The sequence below is a fragment of the Leucopleurus acutus genome (genome assembly GCF_964270905.1).
Source record: "Leucopleurus acutus genome assembly, chromosome: 9".
Lineage (NCBI taxonomy): Eukaryota > Metazoa > Chordata > Mammalia > Artiodactyla > Delphinidae > Leucopleurus > Leucopleurus acutus.
Window position 1 is genome coordinate 18,059,454 of NC_139144.1, and position 17,716 is coordinate 18,077,169.

The 17,716-nt window shown below is 41.0% G+C and overlaps 1 protein-coding gene across 1 annotated transcript in view; it reads right to left on the reverse strand.

Annotated features, from left to right (window-relative positions):
- Positions 1 to 2,333: 2,333 nt before the first annotated feature.
- The window catches only part of EPDR1 (ependymin related 1), a 34,557-nt gene continuing 19,174 nt past the window's right edge, over positions 2,334 to 17,716 (reverse strand). Inside the window, exons 2-3 of the mRNA XM_082846907.1 lie at positions 5,119 to 5,327; positions 2,334 to 3,979 (exon numbers count right to left, since the gene is read on the reverse strand). Coding sequence (XP_082703033.1) covers positions 3,786 to 3,979; positions 5,119 to 5,327 — 403 coding nt within the window. The 3' untranslated portion in view covers positions 2,334 to 3,785. The remainder of the gene's footprint in view (positions 3,980 to 5,118; positions 5,328 to 17,716) is intronic.

Genomic DNA, 17,716 nt, shown 5'->3' on the forward strand with positions numbered 1-17,716 from the left:
ACACATGTATACTCAGATTACCCAAATACCATGAATGTTGTATCCACTGCAAATTATTCCTAAATTATAGGATAACTACATCCCACTTCCTGATTGCTGACGCTACATTACCCTTTCCACCTTAATTAGGAAATAGATATGGTAACTATGTGTTAATATTTGCCCTAATGAAAACAATATGAATTTTAAAGTAGGGATACAAAAGTGTCATTCTCCCTGAATAAAATATACAATAAATTATAGCTCAATGTTTTTTCTGCACGTTGCTGAAATAATAATTCTGCTTTAAAACAAAAGTACATTTCAGTTGTAATTATCCTAGCAGAGTTCTTAAAAGATTATTGATGCTAGAATATCCATATATGAAGTTAAGTTTATCATTTTAAAAAGATGGCCACCCACAAGGCCTTTAAATCTCATAAATTACTCACAAGACTTCAGCTGAGGAGGCCATTCTCTCCTCCAACTGAAGTCAACAGAACAGCAAGGACGCTGTTCCTGCAGCTGAGGTGCCTTCAGTAGATGGAGGAAAACACAATCCACATGCTTGGAAAAACTGAAGAACACCACCGTGTGGCACAGGTGAATACACCAGTTTAAAACAGAGGGAAAATTGAGAGGGTGGAGTTAGTAAAGAAAATCCAGCAAGGGGTGAGTATTGAGTTTTCAAATGGTGTGGAATTTAGCTTGGTGGGAAATTTAGTACTTCACAGGAAATTTCCTCAGAGATCCAAACTTTCTGGCCTTTTAAAAATATTTAAATGCTTTCATATTTTGAATACTGTGTCCTAATCTTAGGAAATGCAGCATTATCTCAATTAGCAAAGCTTCTTGTAAGAACGTCACCCTGATAATTAGAACAATTGGGGCCAGAAAGGCCAGGCCCGTTTCACTCCACATGGGCCAGTGGGAGAGGGAGGGATGGCTCTCTCCCAGGGCTGGGCCTTTAGAGTTGAAGGCGGAAGGTAGAGAAGACCACGGGGCTCGCATGGATCCTGGCAGTTTGCCTTGGGAGGGGTGCAAGGAAGTTGCTCCGACATAGCATAAAGGATCAGCAACACATGAGCCAGGGGGTCCGCAAAGTGGGACCCAAGCCTGGTGCAGGCCCACGTCAGGAATGGCATCCCCGTCCGCAGATAAGTGAGGCATCAGATGCTCCTCTTCACTAATACGGACCAGTTCCTGCCCTATTCAAGAGCACTCTTAGTTTTTACTATGATGGCCACTAGCGAGTTTTACACAAGATTGGTGACTGAGAAAACCCCCTATAGTCAGAGGTAACCCAAGCTTCACTTCTCAGGCTCTTGTGGCCATTGGGAAAGAGAGAACAGTGCCAAGGACCGAGGCTGGAGAGGGAGTCAGGGCCTGATCAAAAGGGCCTTGGACACCAGGCTAGAGAGCCTCAGTTTTACCTGTAGGCAGTGGAGAACCACAGGGGCAGGGCAACCATCAGGTGTGTATTGAGGTCCCACCAGACATAAAATCCTTCCGGAAGGAAGACTTGGCTTAACTGCGAAGGGGTTTAACGACCAAAACGGGCAAACTGAAAAACGAAAGGCACCCACTTCTCGTTTCCTGGATAGAATGAGTTCCCTTCCTTTCTGCTTTGAGTGGGGCTGTGGACTGGGGTGGGCAGATGCGAAGATCCGAGGCTAACTAAGAGGGGTGTGCAGTTTGGAATGGAGCGGGGCTATCTTTTGGGTGGAGAGAGAGAAAGTGGGGGAAATGCTGTCACAAAGGCTTGACCAGGCTGGACCGCCTCGAAGGCAGCTGTGAAAGTTTCCCCAGGTGTCATTCCAGATTCCGACCTTGACTGGGCTGCACCCTACTCTGTGACTCTAGGAACCCGCATGGGCACTGGAGACAACAGGGATTCAGGACTGGCTTATGAATGAATGAATGAACAAACGAACAAACAGAGGTTGGCTTCTAGAACAAGGACAAGGACAGAGTGTATAGAGATCTTGCAAAGGCCAGCAGTGCTAAGAGCCTGGACCTCGGTGGTGGCTGCTGAGGGGATGGACAAGAGGCAGTAGCTTTACTCTGATGGGACTCGGGACACTGACTGCCTATGAGGACTGAAGGAGAAAATATAGGTCAAGAATGACTCTGAGGCTTCTGACCCAGGCAACTGGACTTTAAGAGGAAGAGCAGGCTTTTGAGAAAGGAAAATGAATTTGGTGTAGATCACAGGAAGCACTTTATTCATTAGAGAAGCATTTTAACTCCCTTATAGCCAAGATAACCCATATTTATTACAAAAACAAATATATCAAAAAACACTAAGAAATGCAATTAAATTTGTTTATTGAAACAATATAGATAAACTGTGAGTAATACAGATTGTTTTCAGCGTAATATAAGCATCGCACATTTCTCCTGGTAACAGATGATGGATAGATGGCCAGATAAAACACAATAGTAGAAGGAATCTAGAATGATAAATTTTATTACTAGATATCTCCCTAGAGATCAGCAAACCCAATCCCATTTAACAGATGAGGAAGTAAGGACCAGAGAGGCTAGCATTCTCCACTCTACATATGTTTAGGGCACTGACCACGTGCCAGGCACTTGGTGCTGGGCATATAAAAGTAAACAGAACACGGTACCCGTACTCACGGCGCTCATAGCCAGGCTAGTGAGTGAGAGCATCCAGGAAGCAGGAAATTTAGACACAGCCTAGTAAGCATTGTCAGACTAGCATGTTCAAGCTGCGAGGTGTACCCAGTCCAGGCTTGGGAGCAGCCTCCAAAGGCCATGCATGAGCTGACCTGGGAAGGCTGAGCAGAAGTCAGATAGACAAAGAGGCTGTGAAACGCTGCCCCAGGGATGCAGAGGTGAGGGGAAGCATAATATGTCTAGTGAATCAAAGGAGTTCCAGTACAAGGCAATTCTTGTCCTGGATTTCAGAAACAATAGTCCCCTGACTCCCAGTTCAGTGCTATTGTTAGAATGCTACCTGTCTCTACAGGTCTCTTGACAAGTATGTGATGATTCAGCGCATATATCAATACTCTTCCATAGAAAAAAAGGAAGCATATATGGCTCATGCTTACCCAGAAATAGACATTAAGATTTTCCAAACCCTCCTGTTTAAAATATATCTTTAGAGGAATCATTACTTTGTGTTACAGCCTTTCATTTCCTCCCCAAATGTTTACATCCATTGGGTCATGCCATAAAGCTCTTAAGGCCGGAAGGGATTTTAAGGCATCACACTGCCAGCAGCCAAGGGAGCACAGGGTGGGGGGAAAGGAGGTGCTGGAGGCATGCAGCAGTGGGCTCAGCCACTACCCTGGCGCAGGCAACAAGCGGGTCATTGTCTGTAAAGAGCTGGGGCATTAATACCAAAACTGACCAAAGTCGTTCTGCTCTTTTTATCACCACGTGCCAGCCATCTAGCAATTCCCAGTAAGGTCAATAACAACACATTCACCCCTGCTGACCCTCCCCTCGCCCCGTGTATGCCACCGCACTTCCCATACACCTGCACACAGAAAGCGCAGCTCCCAGACAGGCTTCGGAAACATCTGAGGTCCCCGTGTTAGCCATCTCTTCATATATTATCACATACTCTCCATTCCATTCCTTTTTGTAAACCTAGCCCAAGTAGTCACAACCACACATACAAAACAAAACAAAACACACATTGAAGTTTATCTTCCTAGAAGTATGATATTTATCTCTAATGAGAGTCTCATCTCTCAAGTCTCAAATCTGGTTCGAGCTGGGGCGGCTGGCATCTGATGTCTGATGCTGTCCCTTCCGTGTTCACACGCTTATCAGGAGCAGTCCTCGCTCATCGTCTCCGGCTGGGCTGTCTGGCATGTGCTTGGCGGGGTAAACACCGACGGGTCTTTAATGCCCAGCTGTATGTCGAAAAACCGTGTGGACAATAGCACACTGTAATTTTTGGTGAAGGTTTCCTGGACAGGATAACAATCCTTGAGTGTATAAATGCCAATCCAGGTTTCATCTATAGGAGGAAGGCAAGTTGAGTTTTTAATGTACAAGACAGGCAAAATGTGTGTATTTTTAATTATGCAAAATATACATAAAATAGACCATTTTAACCATTTTTAAGTACAGTTTGGTGGCACTAAGTACATTCACATTGTTATGAAAGCGTCACCACCATCCATCTCCAGAAACTTCCCATATCCCCCAGTTGAAACTGTCCATTAAACACTAACTCCCCATTCCTCCCTCCCCCCAGTCCCTGGAAACCACCATTCTACTTTCTGTCTCTATGATTTTGACTATTCTAGGTACCTCATATAAGTGAAATTATACAGTATTTATCCCTTAGTGACTGGCTTCTTTCACTTAGCATAATGTCCTCAAGGTTCATCCATGTTGTACCATGTGTCATAATTTCCTTCCTTTTTAAGCTTCAGTGATTTTCCACTGTATGTATATACCAGCTTTGTGTACCCATTTGTCTGCTGATGGACACTTGGGTTGTTTGCACCTCTGGCCTTGATGAATAATGCTGCTATGAACATGGATGTCCAAATATCTGTTTGAGTCCTTGCTTTCACTTCTTTAGGGTATATGCCCTATATTGCTGGGTCATCCGGTAATTCTGTGCTTCACTTTGGAGGGAACCATCATACTGTTTTCCACAGCACAAAGGCCTGTGTTTTTGAAACAGTCTTGGGGGAGGTGTGTTGGCAGCATTGCAGAGAAGAGCTTCACATCTATGTATAAAAGCAGATATAACAATGGCAGTAGGTCTGGTCGCTGCAACTTTAGTTAGTGTTTGGGGGAAAGGAAAAGGAGGCACCCAAATCTAATGTGTGACTTAGACAAACACCTTCCATGTCACAGACCTCCAGGGCATCATGAAACATCAGAGCCAAGGCTAAGCCCATAATAGTCCAAGTGGCAGAAAGTTACAGGGGGCCTTAGAAGGCTGAGGTGTTTGTTCAAATGCCTTGCTTAGATCCCAGCACTACACAACTAGCAGAGTACATCTGGGGACTGCAAATGGAGTTAAACAATTTGATTAAGCTTCTAAATTTCCTTAACAACTACCTTCCTTAATGGACTTAAACATTATTTCCCATCCTGCTTCCTGAGATGCAATACGTGAATACTTTGTTGAACCCTTACACGATCTGGCTGACTTTCTGTCCGACCACTCCTGGACGGTGATCTGCTCCTGGGGTCCCCCAATGGAGTACTGGTCCTCAAAGGTGGAGTTCTGAGGGATGTCTAGAGGGTCCCAGGGGTCTGTCAGGGTGATCTTGGAGCACTGCTTGGTGGCTTGTTCAATCTGAAACATCACTCCATCCTTATAGAGCAAAATATATTCAAATAATCTGGAAGACAGATTGAAAGAGAACAGTTCAGGACTTTATGTTACAATCACCGTGTCTTTTATCAGCATAAAAGCCAAAGACCTTTGATACAAGTTATTCTTAAAATAGAAAAAAATAGTTTTGCTGCTAGGCAATCATTTACTTACTTATAAACACTAGGTGCATGAACAACTTGAATATAAAATAATTAAAGTTCAGGGATCAAAACCGAATATTCATGAGACTGTTACCTATCATACCTATCAATTACCTATTACCTTATCAAGTACTTATTATATGACAGACCCTGTGCTTGAGATACAAACATGAGGAAGGTGAGGCCCTGGGTTAGCAGCTGGTTTGTGACCCTTTAGCCTCAGAGACACAGGAGGATTTGACTCTTGCCTTAGTTGTTGAGTCCTTGTAGCACTGAGTCAAGGGACCACAGGGGTATGCTGAATGCAGGATGCCAAGAGCCTGCTGAGGACGCACCAGACGCCTGTGCCCCACTGTCTCAACTGTCATCATAGGAATGGGCTTTGGTGAGGTGCAGCTGTGCTGGGAATGGGCTGAGACAGGCAAGGACAAAAGCTGAGGGGACCCCAAGCGAATGGCTTCGCTGAACTGAATTTGTCTGCGTGTTCTCAGCCTCGTCCCTCATACCCAGTGCACACCCTACGTGCAGAGCAAGTCGGAAGTATTCCCAGTCTGTGCCCGAGCCCACAGACTGCCCGCCGTCACCTTGCACGCTGTGTGGTCACCAGCCCTGTGTCTTTCCTAAAGCTAAGCCATCTTGGTGTTGGGTGAAGCTCGGTGAGTTTCCATGCATTCAACTGTCAATCTAAAACTCAGGGGACTGCTATTGATCAAGTGGAGTAAGGTTGCAGCCCTGATTCAAAAGTGAAATTTGCAACACCTGAGGGCAGAAGAGCCCAGAGAAGTAGCTTTTCGTGAGCAAATAATAGCCAACAGACTATCTGTGATATGTAAGGCTCACCCCACTCCACAGCCCCCAACGAGGATGCCTGTTCTCCATCCCAAGTCAGGGTTTGAGATTTCTTCAGAAAAAATATTATAAATGATAACTGTCCATATGGTCAAAATAGTACCATTATTAGGATTATATTTCATTTTCTATGAGCTAGCATAAAAATATAAACATAACCTCATTTTACGTATTTAGAAATATCGACCCTGCTTATTCTAGAAAATGTTTGAAATGACTTACAAGGGTAAAACCCAAGCACAGACCTTGAGAAGTGGGAGTGAATGGAGAAAGAAAAGGAAGTGTTCATGTTATGCGCTACGGCTCAAACATGGAGCCAACCTCCTAGACTATACATGCAGGGCTCACATCAAAGCACAAGCCCTTTGGAGGAGTTTGGAGTTGGACTGTCACTGCTTCCTCACTCACGGTTAAGTCCCTGGCGCATCAGAGTCTAAACATTCATGGAAGGAATATAGAAACATTAGCATCAACAATAGAGCATACTCCAGCCATAATATGGGATTCTTGGTCCATACACAGATCCTGCCCCACGATCCTCTCAGGGAGAGTGGCCGCCCACAAAGCCCCTATACCGTGTGCTGTCAGGCCTGGTTATCTTCATCCTCCCCATCTCCTTGTGCTTTCCCAAGTTCAAGGTGTTTAGGCTAGAGAGTCAGGCCTAGCTTTGGCTGATACTCCAGTTGCGTGCAGTGATTGTCCCCTGAAAGCTTTGCACCCATGTGCAGGAGAGGGGGGTTTCCTTCTTGAAACTCAGCCCCCGAATCCACAGAAGCACAAAAGTGGGAGCCTGGCGGCCATGTTTGTGTACATGACCTGGCCACCCTCCTCAGAGGGGGACATCTGACCCAGGGTGGGACAATCAGATGCTCCTGCTCGGACATGTGGAACTGCCACTGAAGGTCTGCTAGGCAGTCTCTTCGTGTGGCTGGTCATGTCGTATGTAAACACAGGAGCCATGGGAGGCTAATTTCCAACAGGTGAACTGGATAAGAATAAAAAGTGAAGCACAGAGAAGCAGCTGCAAGCTGGGATTCCAACAGCTGTTCATTTCCTGGATGCATTTCCTCTCTGAGGCCTGGTGCCTACAGATCCACCTGCAGAGTTATGATAGTAAGTTTCCTTTGTTCTAATAACTTTCCTCTTTCTGCTTGGAACTTTTTGTGTGACTCATAACCAGGACTCGTTTCTAATACAGTTGAGGACTCCACTGTTCCATCTAGAGCCCTGGAACAGCCGCCAGCACAGCTGTTCTGGGAGAGGCACCACACGGGCCACTGAAGAACCAAGGGCCGTGGATGCCTGGTCAGTCAACTGCCAGGGAAGGGGGCAGCAGGAAAGGAACTCTGCTAACTTCACTGTTTTCCCGAGGCCAGCTCTGTCCATATACAGAAGTAAAATGAAAATTCTAGACTTGAAACAATCACTACAAAATGTTAACATTGGTTAATCCTGGGGAGTCTGAACACAGGTGTTTGTTATGATGTTCTCTGTACTTTCCTAAGTTTTCAAAATATTTAATTTGAGAAAAAGAGGGCACAGTATGATACTGAGGTTATGTTGACAGTGCCTTAAGTAAAACAGAAAATATTAATTTAATGGGAAACAAAATAGAACTGTATAAGTTATTTTTTTCAAAATCCCATGTGGATATAAATGCTAGTACTGCTACACTGAAAGTTTTGGAAAAGAAGATTTTCATGGCTTGTATGTTTATATGAACGTCTTCATAGTCAAGATGTAGGTTCTCCATCACAACTAGGATAAAGGGCCGGGAGCCCGATAGAGCCAGAAGGTCAAAATGTAGAGATCAGCCAGGGTTGAAATGAATCATCTGCTTGGGATGCTGTGCGGGTAATAACCCGTAGATCTGAAGCAGTGATGGACTTCAACAGAAACTGGATCCTGGGAGGTGAGATCAAAGCCTGGCTCTGAAGTGGAGGAAGCTGTGAGGGCAGGAGTCACCCCAGGGTGCAGTCAGGCAAGGTGAGGGGCTGGAATGGGTGTGAAGGACGAGGCAGGCGGGCCAGCACTGGGTCAACAACAGCCTGCAAACTTCGCCTCCTCACTGGCCAGACACCAAGCAAAGCATTGTTCCTGGAAGGGCCCTGCCGCTGGGTCTCAGGTTCTCCCCGCCCAGTCAAGAGGTCAGCAGGCCAAGCTTTTCATGGCAACCCAAATGCAGAGGAGGTGCCTGGCGGGCCACTTGGCCTCTCACCTCATGGGACAAAGGATTTTTGTGTCTTCTGACAAAATTCTCAGGCTGTGTGGACAATTTCTATTGTTTCCTGAAAAATCCATTTTCCTAAAAATTGAAACTAACTTAGAGAAATAACAACTCTCTGCATACGTGTCTACTGATTTTTTAATTTTAATTGTGGTAAAATACACATCACATAAAATCTACCATCTTAACCATTTTTAAGTGTACAGTTCAGGAGTGTTGAGTATGTTCACATTGTTGTGCAACCAACCTCCACAACTCTTTTCACCTTGCAAAACTGAAACTCTGTACCCATTAAACAGCTCCACATTTCTCCCTCCCCCAGCTCCTGGCCACCACCATTCTACTTTCTGTCTTTATGAACTTGACTACTCTAGGTACTTCGCATAAGTGGCATCACACAGTATTTCTCTTTTTGTGACTGGGCTATTTCACTTAGCATAATGTCCTCAAGGTTCATCCATAGTGTAGCATGTATCAGAATTTCCTTTGTAAGGCTAACTAATATTCCATTGAGTGTATATATCACATTTTGTTTATTCATTCATTCAAGGATGGACACTTGGGTTGTTTCCACCTTTTGGCTATTTTAAATAGTGCTGCTATGAACATAGATGTGCAAATGTATTAATTTTTAGTGTACTATACACATTTTACAAAAATAAATAATGATTTATATATTTTCTAACCTGCATTTTAAATTGAACAATTTGTCCTTGGTAGTCTCCCAAGTATTTCCATAAAGTACATATCAATGGAATCATTTTTCCCTAATTTATTATGAAAATTTTAAAAATGCAGAAGAGTTGAAGGTCTAATACAATGATCACCTTCGTATCTACCATTTAGATTCAACAATTGTTACATTTTGCCATATTTGCTTTATCTATTTCCTAAATATCTCTTACAAACAAGACTCTGTACTTCATGTCCCATCACATCAGAAGACAAGTGATGTCCCATTCCGCTATTAATGCTACCAACTTTCATCACCACGCCACGTGGTTACTCTAGATGTCTCCATCATAAAGACATTTCCTTTTGCAATTACCAAGTAATCGGTGGGTAATACTTTGTGATGCTGAGAATATCTTGTTACCCCATAACTGTCACCTAATCATTTTAGGTAAAACAATTTCTTGAATCAATTATTTCACTGGAGGTTGATATGATGCTACCAATTGTACAGCAAATGGTACCTATCCATCTGTCTATCTAGTATCACTCTGCACTCGGGTTTTTATTTATTCAACATACGGCAAATAATTAAAGTCATTATTCCATTTGATGTTCAAATTATCCCAAGTTCAGTCAGTGGGAACTCCTTCCACCTGCTATTTGTGACTTATAACATGATTCCATTAGTCTTTTGAGTGATTCCTGGGTTTCTGTGACACAAGTGTCCCAGGCTCATCTTAGACTTTCCTTGCACCATATCTAAAATCAGTCATTCCTCTAAGGAAACCTGGAACTTACTGGGAAACAACTTAGAAACCAACATCTGGGCCCTAGATGTGCTCATTGTCATTGGGATATCATTGTTTTAAGGACCTTTCAGTGGTCAGAACTTCTTACGTTGAAAAAAAAAACCAAAAACATGAATTCATACTGATATTTCCAATCTAAATTTGACATTATAGGTTCTCCCCTATCATTTTTGTTTTTATGTTTACATATATTTTCTCTTCAAATAAAAGTCATGCTTCCCAAAAACATTAGCAAATTTACTTATTTGCTTTATCCTACAATAGCTTTGAAATAATACTTTTAAAAGTGTTATCAAAAAAAAAAGTGTTATCAAAAAATACAACTGCCCGGTGAAGTTGAAGATTTTATTGCAGTTCTTTTTGTCCTTAGAATACAACTCAATACTGCATTAAAAATTCACTTGGACTAACCCTGTTCCCTGGGTGGCTATGTTTCCAGATTGATATATCATTAGGTTCATTTGTTTGTTCTCAATTCGGGGACTTCACACTCTTCCCCTTTGATTTAATTATATTATTTAAATATGTAAAGTTTTTCATCTTTCAGAACTCAGAACAATATAAAAAAACACATTCAGGGAAGTCTCACTCAAAATTAGAAAAAAAATTTTTAAAAACTTGTTTAGGAATTCCCTGGCTGTCCAGTGGTTAGGGCTCTGCGCTTCCACTGCAGGGGGCACGGGTTCGATCCCTGCTTGTGGAGCTAAGATCCCACATGCCATGTGGCGCAGCCAAAAAATAAAAAAAAAAATTTAAAAAGAGAAGTCTCACTCCCATCCCAATCCCTGCCCCATCCCTTATTCTCCCAATGGATAGCACCTTTCATTGGCTTCCATGTTATTTTCCTTCATTTCTTTTGACCAAACTAAGCAAACACATGTGTGCACTCTTATTTCTCTCTCTTCTTTCCAGAAAGGGTAGAATTCTGTATACACTTTTCTACACCTTGCTTTTTCCTGTCTCTATTAATACACAGAGGTCGTCATTATTCTTTTCTATGGCCATATAATAGTTTATTGTGTGTAAGTACCATTGGTTATTTAGTCAGTCTCCTGCTAATGAACATTGGCTTGTTTCCATTCTTATTATATTGCCCAAAACAAAACACTGAATAACCTTGTGCTATTTTGGAGTTATATATTTAGGATAAATTACTGATATGAAACTACTAGGGCAAAGGGTATTTTGTTAATATTATCAGATTTCTTTTCAAAGAGTTGTGCAGTTTTGCACTTCTATCAGTAATATATGAGAGCACCTGTTTCCTTTATAGTCTTGTCAACAGATCATGTTGTCAAACTTGGATTTGTGCCCATCTGATAAGTAAGAAATGTTATCTGTCAGGATTTTTTTTTAAAGAACTTTTTCCTTTTTTGGTAAGCGTAATGAACATACAATGGACTGCATACATCTAAAGTGTAGAGCTTGAGAAATTTTACAAAGTGAAGAATTAGGAAGCCCCCACCCAGATCCAGTTATGGCACACCAGAAGCCTTCCCCAGCCCCTCCCAGCCACTTCCCTTCCACAAGGGATAGTGCAGGTTTTTTGTCTGTTTTTTTTTACATCTTTCTTGGAGTATAATTGCTTTACAATGGTGTGTTAGTTTCTGCTTAATAACAAAGTGTATCAGCTATACGTATACATATATCCCCATAAATCCCCCCTCTTGCATCTCCCTCCCACCCTCCCTATCCCAACCCTCTAGGTGGTCACAAAGCACCGAGCTGATCTCCCTGTGCTATGCGGCTGCTTCCCACTAGCTATCTATTTTATATTTGATAGTGTATATAAGTACATGCCACTCTCTCACGTCGTCCCAGCTTACCCTTCCCACTCCCCATGTCCTCAAGTCCATTCTCTACATCTGCATCTTTATTCCTGTCCTGCCCCTAGGTTCTTCAGAACCATTTTTTTTTTAGATTCCATATATATGTGTTAGCATATGGTATTTGTTTTTCGCATTCTGACTTACTTCACTCTGTATGACAGACTCTAGGTCCATCCACCTCATTATGAATAACTCAATTTCATTCCTTTTTATGGCTGAGTAATATTCAATTGTATATATGTGCCACATCTTCTTTATCCATTCATCTGTCAATGGACACTTAGGTTGCTTCCATGTCCTGGCTATTGTAAATAGAGCTGCAATGAATATTGTGGTACATGACTCTTTTTGAATTATGGTTTTCTCAGGGTATATGACCAGTAGTGGGATTGCTGGGTGGGATGGTAGTTCTATTTTTATTTTCTTAAGGAACCTCCATACTGTTCTCCATAGTGGCTGTATCAATTTACATTCCCACCAACAGTGCAAGAGGGTTTCCTTTTCTCCACACCCTCTCCAGCATTTATTGTTTGTAGAATTTTTGAGGACAGCCATTCTGACTGGTGTGAGGTGATACCTCACTGTAGTTTTGATTTGCATTTCTCTAGTGATTAGTGATGTTGAGCATCCTTTCATGTCTTTGTTGGCAATCTGTATATCTTCTTTGGAGAAATGTCAATTTAGGTCTTCTGCCCATCTTTGGATTGGGTTGTTTGTTTATTTGATATTGAGCTGCATGAGCTGCTTGTACATTTTGGAGATTAATCCTTTGTCAGTTGCTTCATTTGCAAATATTTTCTCCCATTCTGAGGGTTATATTTTCATCTTGTTTATGGTTTCCTTTGCTCTGCAAAAACTTTTAAGTTTCATTAGGTCCCATGTGTTTATTTTTCTTTTTATTTCCATTTCTCTAGGAGGTGGGTCAAAAAAGATCTTGCTGTGATTTATGTCAAAGAGTGTTCTGCCTATGTTTTCCTCTAAGAGTTTTCTAGTGTCTGGCCTTACATTTAGGTCTTTAATCCATTTTGAGTTTATTTTTGTGTATGGTGTTAGGGAGTGTTCTAATTTCTTTCTTTTACATGTAGCTGTCCAGTTTTCCCAGCACCACTTTTGAAGATGCTCTATTTTCTCCATTGTATATACTTGACTCCTTTATCAAAAATAAGGTGACCATATGTGTCCGGGTTTATCTCTGGGCTTTCTATCCTGTTCCATTGATGTATATTTCTGTTTTTGTGCCAGCACCATACTGTCCTGATTACTGTAGCTTTGTAGTATAGTCTGAAGTCCAGGAGCCTGATTCCTCCAGCTCCGTTTTTCTTTCTCAAGATTGCTTTGGCTAGTCGGGGTCTTTTGTGTTTCCTTACAAATTGTGAAATTTCTTGTTCTAGTTCTGTGAAAAATGCCACTGGTAGTTTGACAGGGATAGCATTGAATCTGTAGATTGCTTTGGGTAGTATAGTCATTTTCACAATGTTGATTCTTCCAATCCAAGAACGTGGTATATCTCTCCATCTGTTTGTGTCGTCTTTAATTTCTTTCATCAGTGGTTTATAGTTTTCTGCATACAGGTCTTTTGTCTCCTTAGTAGGTTTATTCCTAGGTATTTTATTCTTTTTTGTTGCAGTGGTAAATAGGAGTGTTTCCTTAATTTCTCTTTCAGATTTTTCATCACTAGTGTATAGGAATGCAAGAGATTTCTGTGCATTAATTTTGTATCCTGCTACTTTACCAAATTCATTGATTAGCTCTAGTAGTTCTCTGGTAGCATCTTTAGGATTCTCTATGTATAGTATCATGTCATCTGCAAACAGTGACAGCTTTACTTCTTCTTTTCCGATTTGGATTCCTTTTATTTCTTTTTCTTCTCTGATCGCTGTGGCTAAAACTTCCAAAACTATGTTGAATAATAGTGGTGAGAGTGGACAACCTGTCTTGTTCCTGATCTTAGAGGAAATGGTTTCAGTTTTTCACCGTTGAGAATGATGTTGCCTGTGGGTTTGTCATATATGGCCTTTATTATGTTGAGGTATGTTCCCTCTATGCCTACTTCCTGGAGGGTTTTTATCATAAATGGGTGTTGAATTTTGTCAAAAGCTTTTTCTGCATCTTTTGAGATTATCATATGGTTTTTCTCCTTTAATTTGTTAATATGGTTTATCACATTGATTGATTTGTGCATATTGAAGAATCTTTGCACTCCTGGGATAAACCCCACTTGATCATGGTGTATGATCCTTTTAATGTGTTGTTGGATTCTGTTTGCTAGTATTTTGTTGAGGATTTTTGCATCTATGTTCATCAGTGATATTGGCCTGTAGTTTTCTTTCTTTGTGACGTCGTTGTCTGGTTTTATCAGGGTGATTGCCCCCTCTGCTATATTTTGGAAGAGTTTGAGAAGGATAGGTGTTATCTCTTCTCTAAATGTTTAATAGAATTCGCCTGTTAAGCCATCTGGTCCTGGGCTTTTGTTTGTTGGAAGATTTTTAATCACAGCCTCAATTTCGGTGCTTGTAATTGGTCTGCTTATATTTTCTATTTCTTCCTTGTTCAGTCTCGGAAGGTTGTGCTTTTCTAAGAAATTGTGCATTTCTTCCAGGTTGTCCATTTTATTGGCATAGAGTTGCTTGTAGTAATCTCTCCTGATCCTTTGTATTTCTGCAGTGTCAGTTGTTACTTCTCGTTTTTCATTTCCAATTCTATTGATTTGAGTCTTCTCCCTTTTATTCTTGATGAGTCTGGCTAATGGTTTATCAATTTTGTTTATCTTCTCAAAGAAAATGCTGTTAGTTTTATTGATCTTTGCTATTGTTTACTTCATTTCATTTTCATTTATTTCTGATCTGATCTTTATGATTTCTTTCCTTCTGCTAACTTTGGGGGGTTCTTTTATTCTTCTTTCTCTAATTGCTTTAGGTGTAAGGTTAGGTTGTTTATTTGAGATATTTCTTGTTTCTTGAGGTAGGATTGTATTGCTCTAAACTTCCCTCTTAGAACTGCTTTTGCTGCATCCCATAGGTTTGGGTTGTCGTGTTTTCATTGTCATTTGTTTCTAGGTATTTTTTGATTTCCTCTATGATTTCTTCAGTGATCTCTTGGTTATTAAATAGTGTATTGTTTAGCCTCCATGTGTTTGTATTTTTTACAGATTTTTTCCTATAATTGATATCTAGTCTCATAGTGTTGTGGTCGGAAAAGATACTTGATACGATTTCAATTTTCTTAAATTTACCAAGGCTTGATTTGTGACCCAAGATATGATCTTGGATGTTCCATGAGATGTTCCATGTTCCTGCAGAATGTTCCATGAGCACTTGAGAAGAAAGTGTATTCTGTTGTTTTTGGATGGAATGTCCTATAAATATCAATTAAGTCCATCTTGTTTAATGTATCATTTAAGGCTTGTGTTTCCTTATTTATTTTCATTTTGGCTGATCTATCCATTGGTGAAAGTGGGGTGTTAAAGTCCTCTACTATGATTGTGTTACTGTCGATTTCCCCTTTTATGGCTGTTAGCTTTGCCTTATGTATTGAGGTGCTCCTATGTTGGGTGCATAAACATTTACAACTGTTATATCTTCTTCTTGGATTGATCCCTTGATCATTATGTAGTGTCCTTTGTCTCTTGTAATAGTTTTTACTTTAAAGTCTATTTTGTCTGATATGAGAATTGCTACTCCAGCTTTCTTTTGATTTCCATTTGCATGCATTATCTTTTTCCATCCCCTCACTTTCAGTCTGTATGTGTCTCTAGGTCTGAAGTGGGTCTCTTGTAGACAGCATATATACGGGTCTTGTTTTTGTATCCATTCAGCCAGACTATGTCTTTTGGTTGGAGCATTTAATCCATTTATGTTTAACGTAATTATCGATATGTATGTTCCTATTACCATTTTCTTAATTGTTTTGGGTTTGTTATTGTAGGTCTTCTTCTCTTGTGTTTCCTGCCTAGAGAAGTTCCTTTAGCATTTGTTGTAGAGCTGGTTTGGTGGTGCTGAATTCTCTTAACTTTTGCTTTTCTGTAAAGGTTTTAACTTCTCCATCGAATCTGTATGAGATCCTTGATGGGTAGAGTAATCTTGGTTGTAGGTTTTTCCCTTTCATCACTTTAAATATGTCTTGTCACTCCCTTCTGGCTTGCAGGGCTTCTGCTGAAAGATCAGTTGTTAACCTTATGGGGATTCCCTTGTATGTTATTTGTTGTTTTTCCCTTGCTGCTTTTAATATTTTTTATTTGTATTTAATTTTTGATAGTTTGATTAATATGTGTCTTGGCATGTTTCTCCTTGGATTTATCCTGTATGGGACTCTCTGTGTTTCCTGGATTGATTGACTATTTCCTTTCCCATATTATGGAAGATTTCAAGTATAATCTCTTCAAATATGTTCTTAGTCCCTTTCTTTTTCTCTTCTTCTTCTGGGATCCCTATAATTCCAATGTTGGTGCATTTAATGTTGTCCCAGAGGTCTCTAAGACTGTTCTCAATTCTTTTCATTCTTTTTTTTTTATTCTGCTCTGCAGTAGTTATTTCCACTATTTTATCTTCCAGGTCACTTATCCGTTCTTCTGCCTCAGTTATTCTGCTATTGATTCCTTCTAAAGAATTTTTAATTTCATTTATTGTGTTGTTCATCATTGTTTGTTTGCTCTTTAGTTCTTCTAGGTCCTTCTTAAATGTTTCTTGTATTTTCTGCATCTATTTCCAAGATTTTGTGTCATTTTTACTATCATTACTCTGAATTCTTTTTCAGGTAGGCTGCCTATTTCCTCTTCATTTGTTTGGTCTGGTGGGTTTTTACCTTGCTCCTTCACCTGCTGCATATTTCTCTGTTTCCTCATTTTGCTTAACTTACTGTGTTTGAGTTCTCCTTTTCGCAGGCTGCAGATTCGTAGTTCCTGTTGTTTTTATTGTCTTCCCCCAGTGGCTACTGTTGATGCAGTGGGTTGTGTAGGCTTCCTGGTGGAGGAGACTAGTGCCTGTGTTCTGGTGGACGAGGCTGGATCTTGTCTTTCTGGTGGGCAGGACCACATCTGGTGGTGTGTTTTAGGGTGTCTGTGACCTTATTATGATTTTAGGCAGCCTCTCTGCTAATGGGTGGCATCACATTCTTGTCTGCTAGTTGTTTGACGTAGGGTGTCTAGCAGTGTAGCTTGCTGGTCATTGAATGGAGCTGGGTCTTAGTATTGAGATGGAGATCTCTGGGAGAGCTTTCGCCACTTGATATTATGTGGAGCCACGAGGTCTCGGGTGGGCCAATGTCCTGAACTCGGCTCTTGCACCTCAGAGGCACAGGCCTGACACCCAGCTGGAGCACCAAAACCCTGTGAGCCACACGGCCCAAGTCTACAGTTGTTCCCAAAGTCCACTGCCTCAATTTGGGGATGATTTGCTGTCTATTCAGGCATTCCACAGATGCAGGGTACATCAAGTTGACTGTGGAGATTTAATCTGCTACTCCTGATGCTTCTGGGAAGTGTGAGGTCTTCTGCCAGCGTTCAGTAGGTGTTCTGCAGGAGTTGTTCCACATGTAGATGTGTTTCTGATGTATTTGTGGGGAGGAAGGTGATCTCCATGTCTTACTCCTCGGCCATCTTGAAGGTCTCCTTCAGTGGCTTTTTCATTCCAGCTCCTTTCTTTTTCATTCCCGCTCCTTTCAGCTCCTTCAATAGTGTAGTTTTAATTTGCCTTCACTCATTATAGTCGGTTGAACATCTTTCCATATGTTTACTTACCATATACTTTCTAAATTTTCAATAGCTAGTGATTTAACCTTTTGTGTCTGATATAAGTTGCAGATATTTTTTCTCTGCCATTTGTCTGTTGACATTATTTACATTTTTTTCTACAATGCAAAAGATAGTA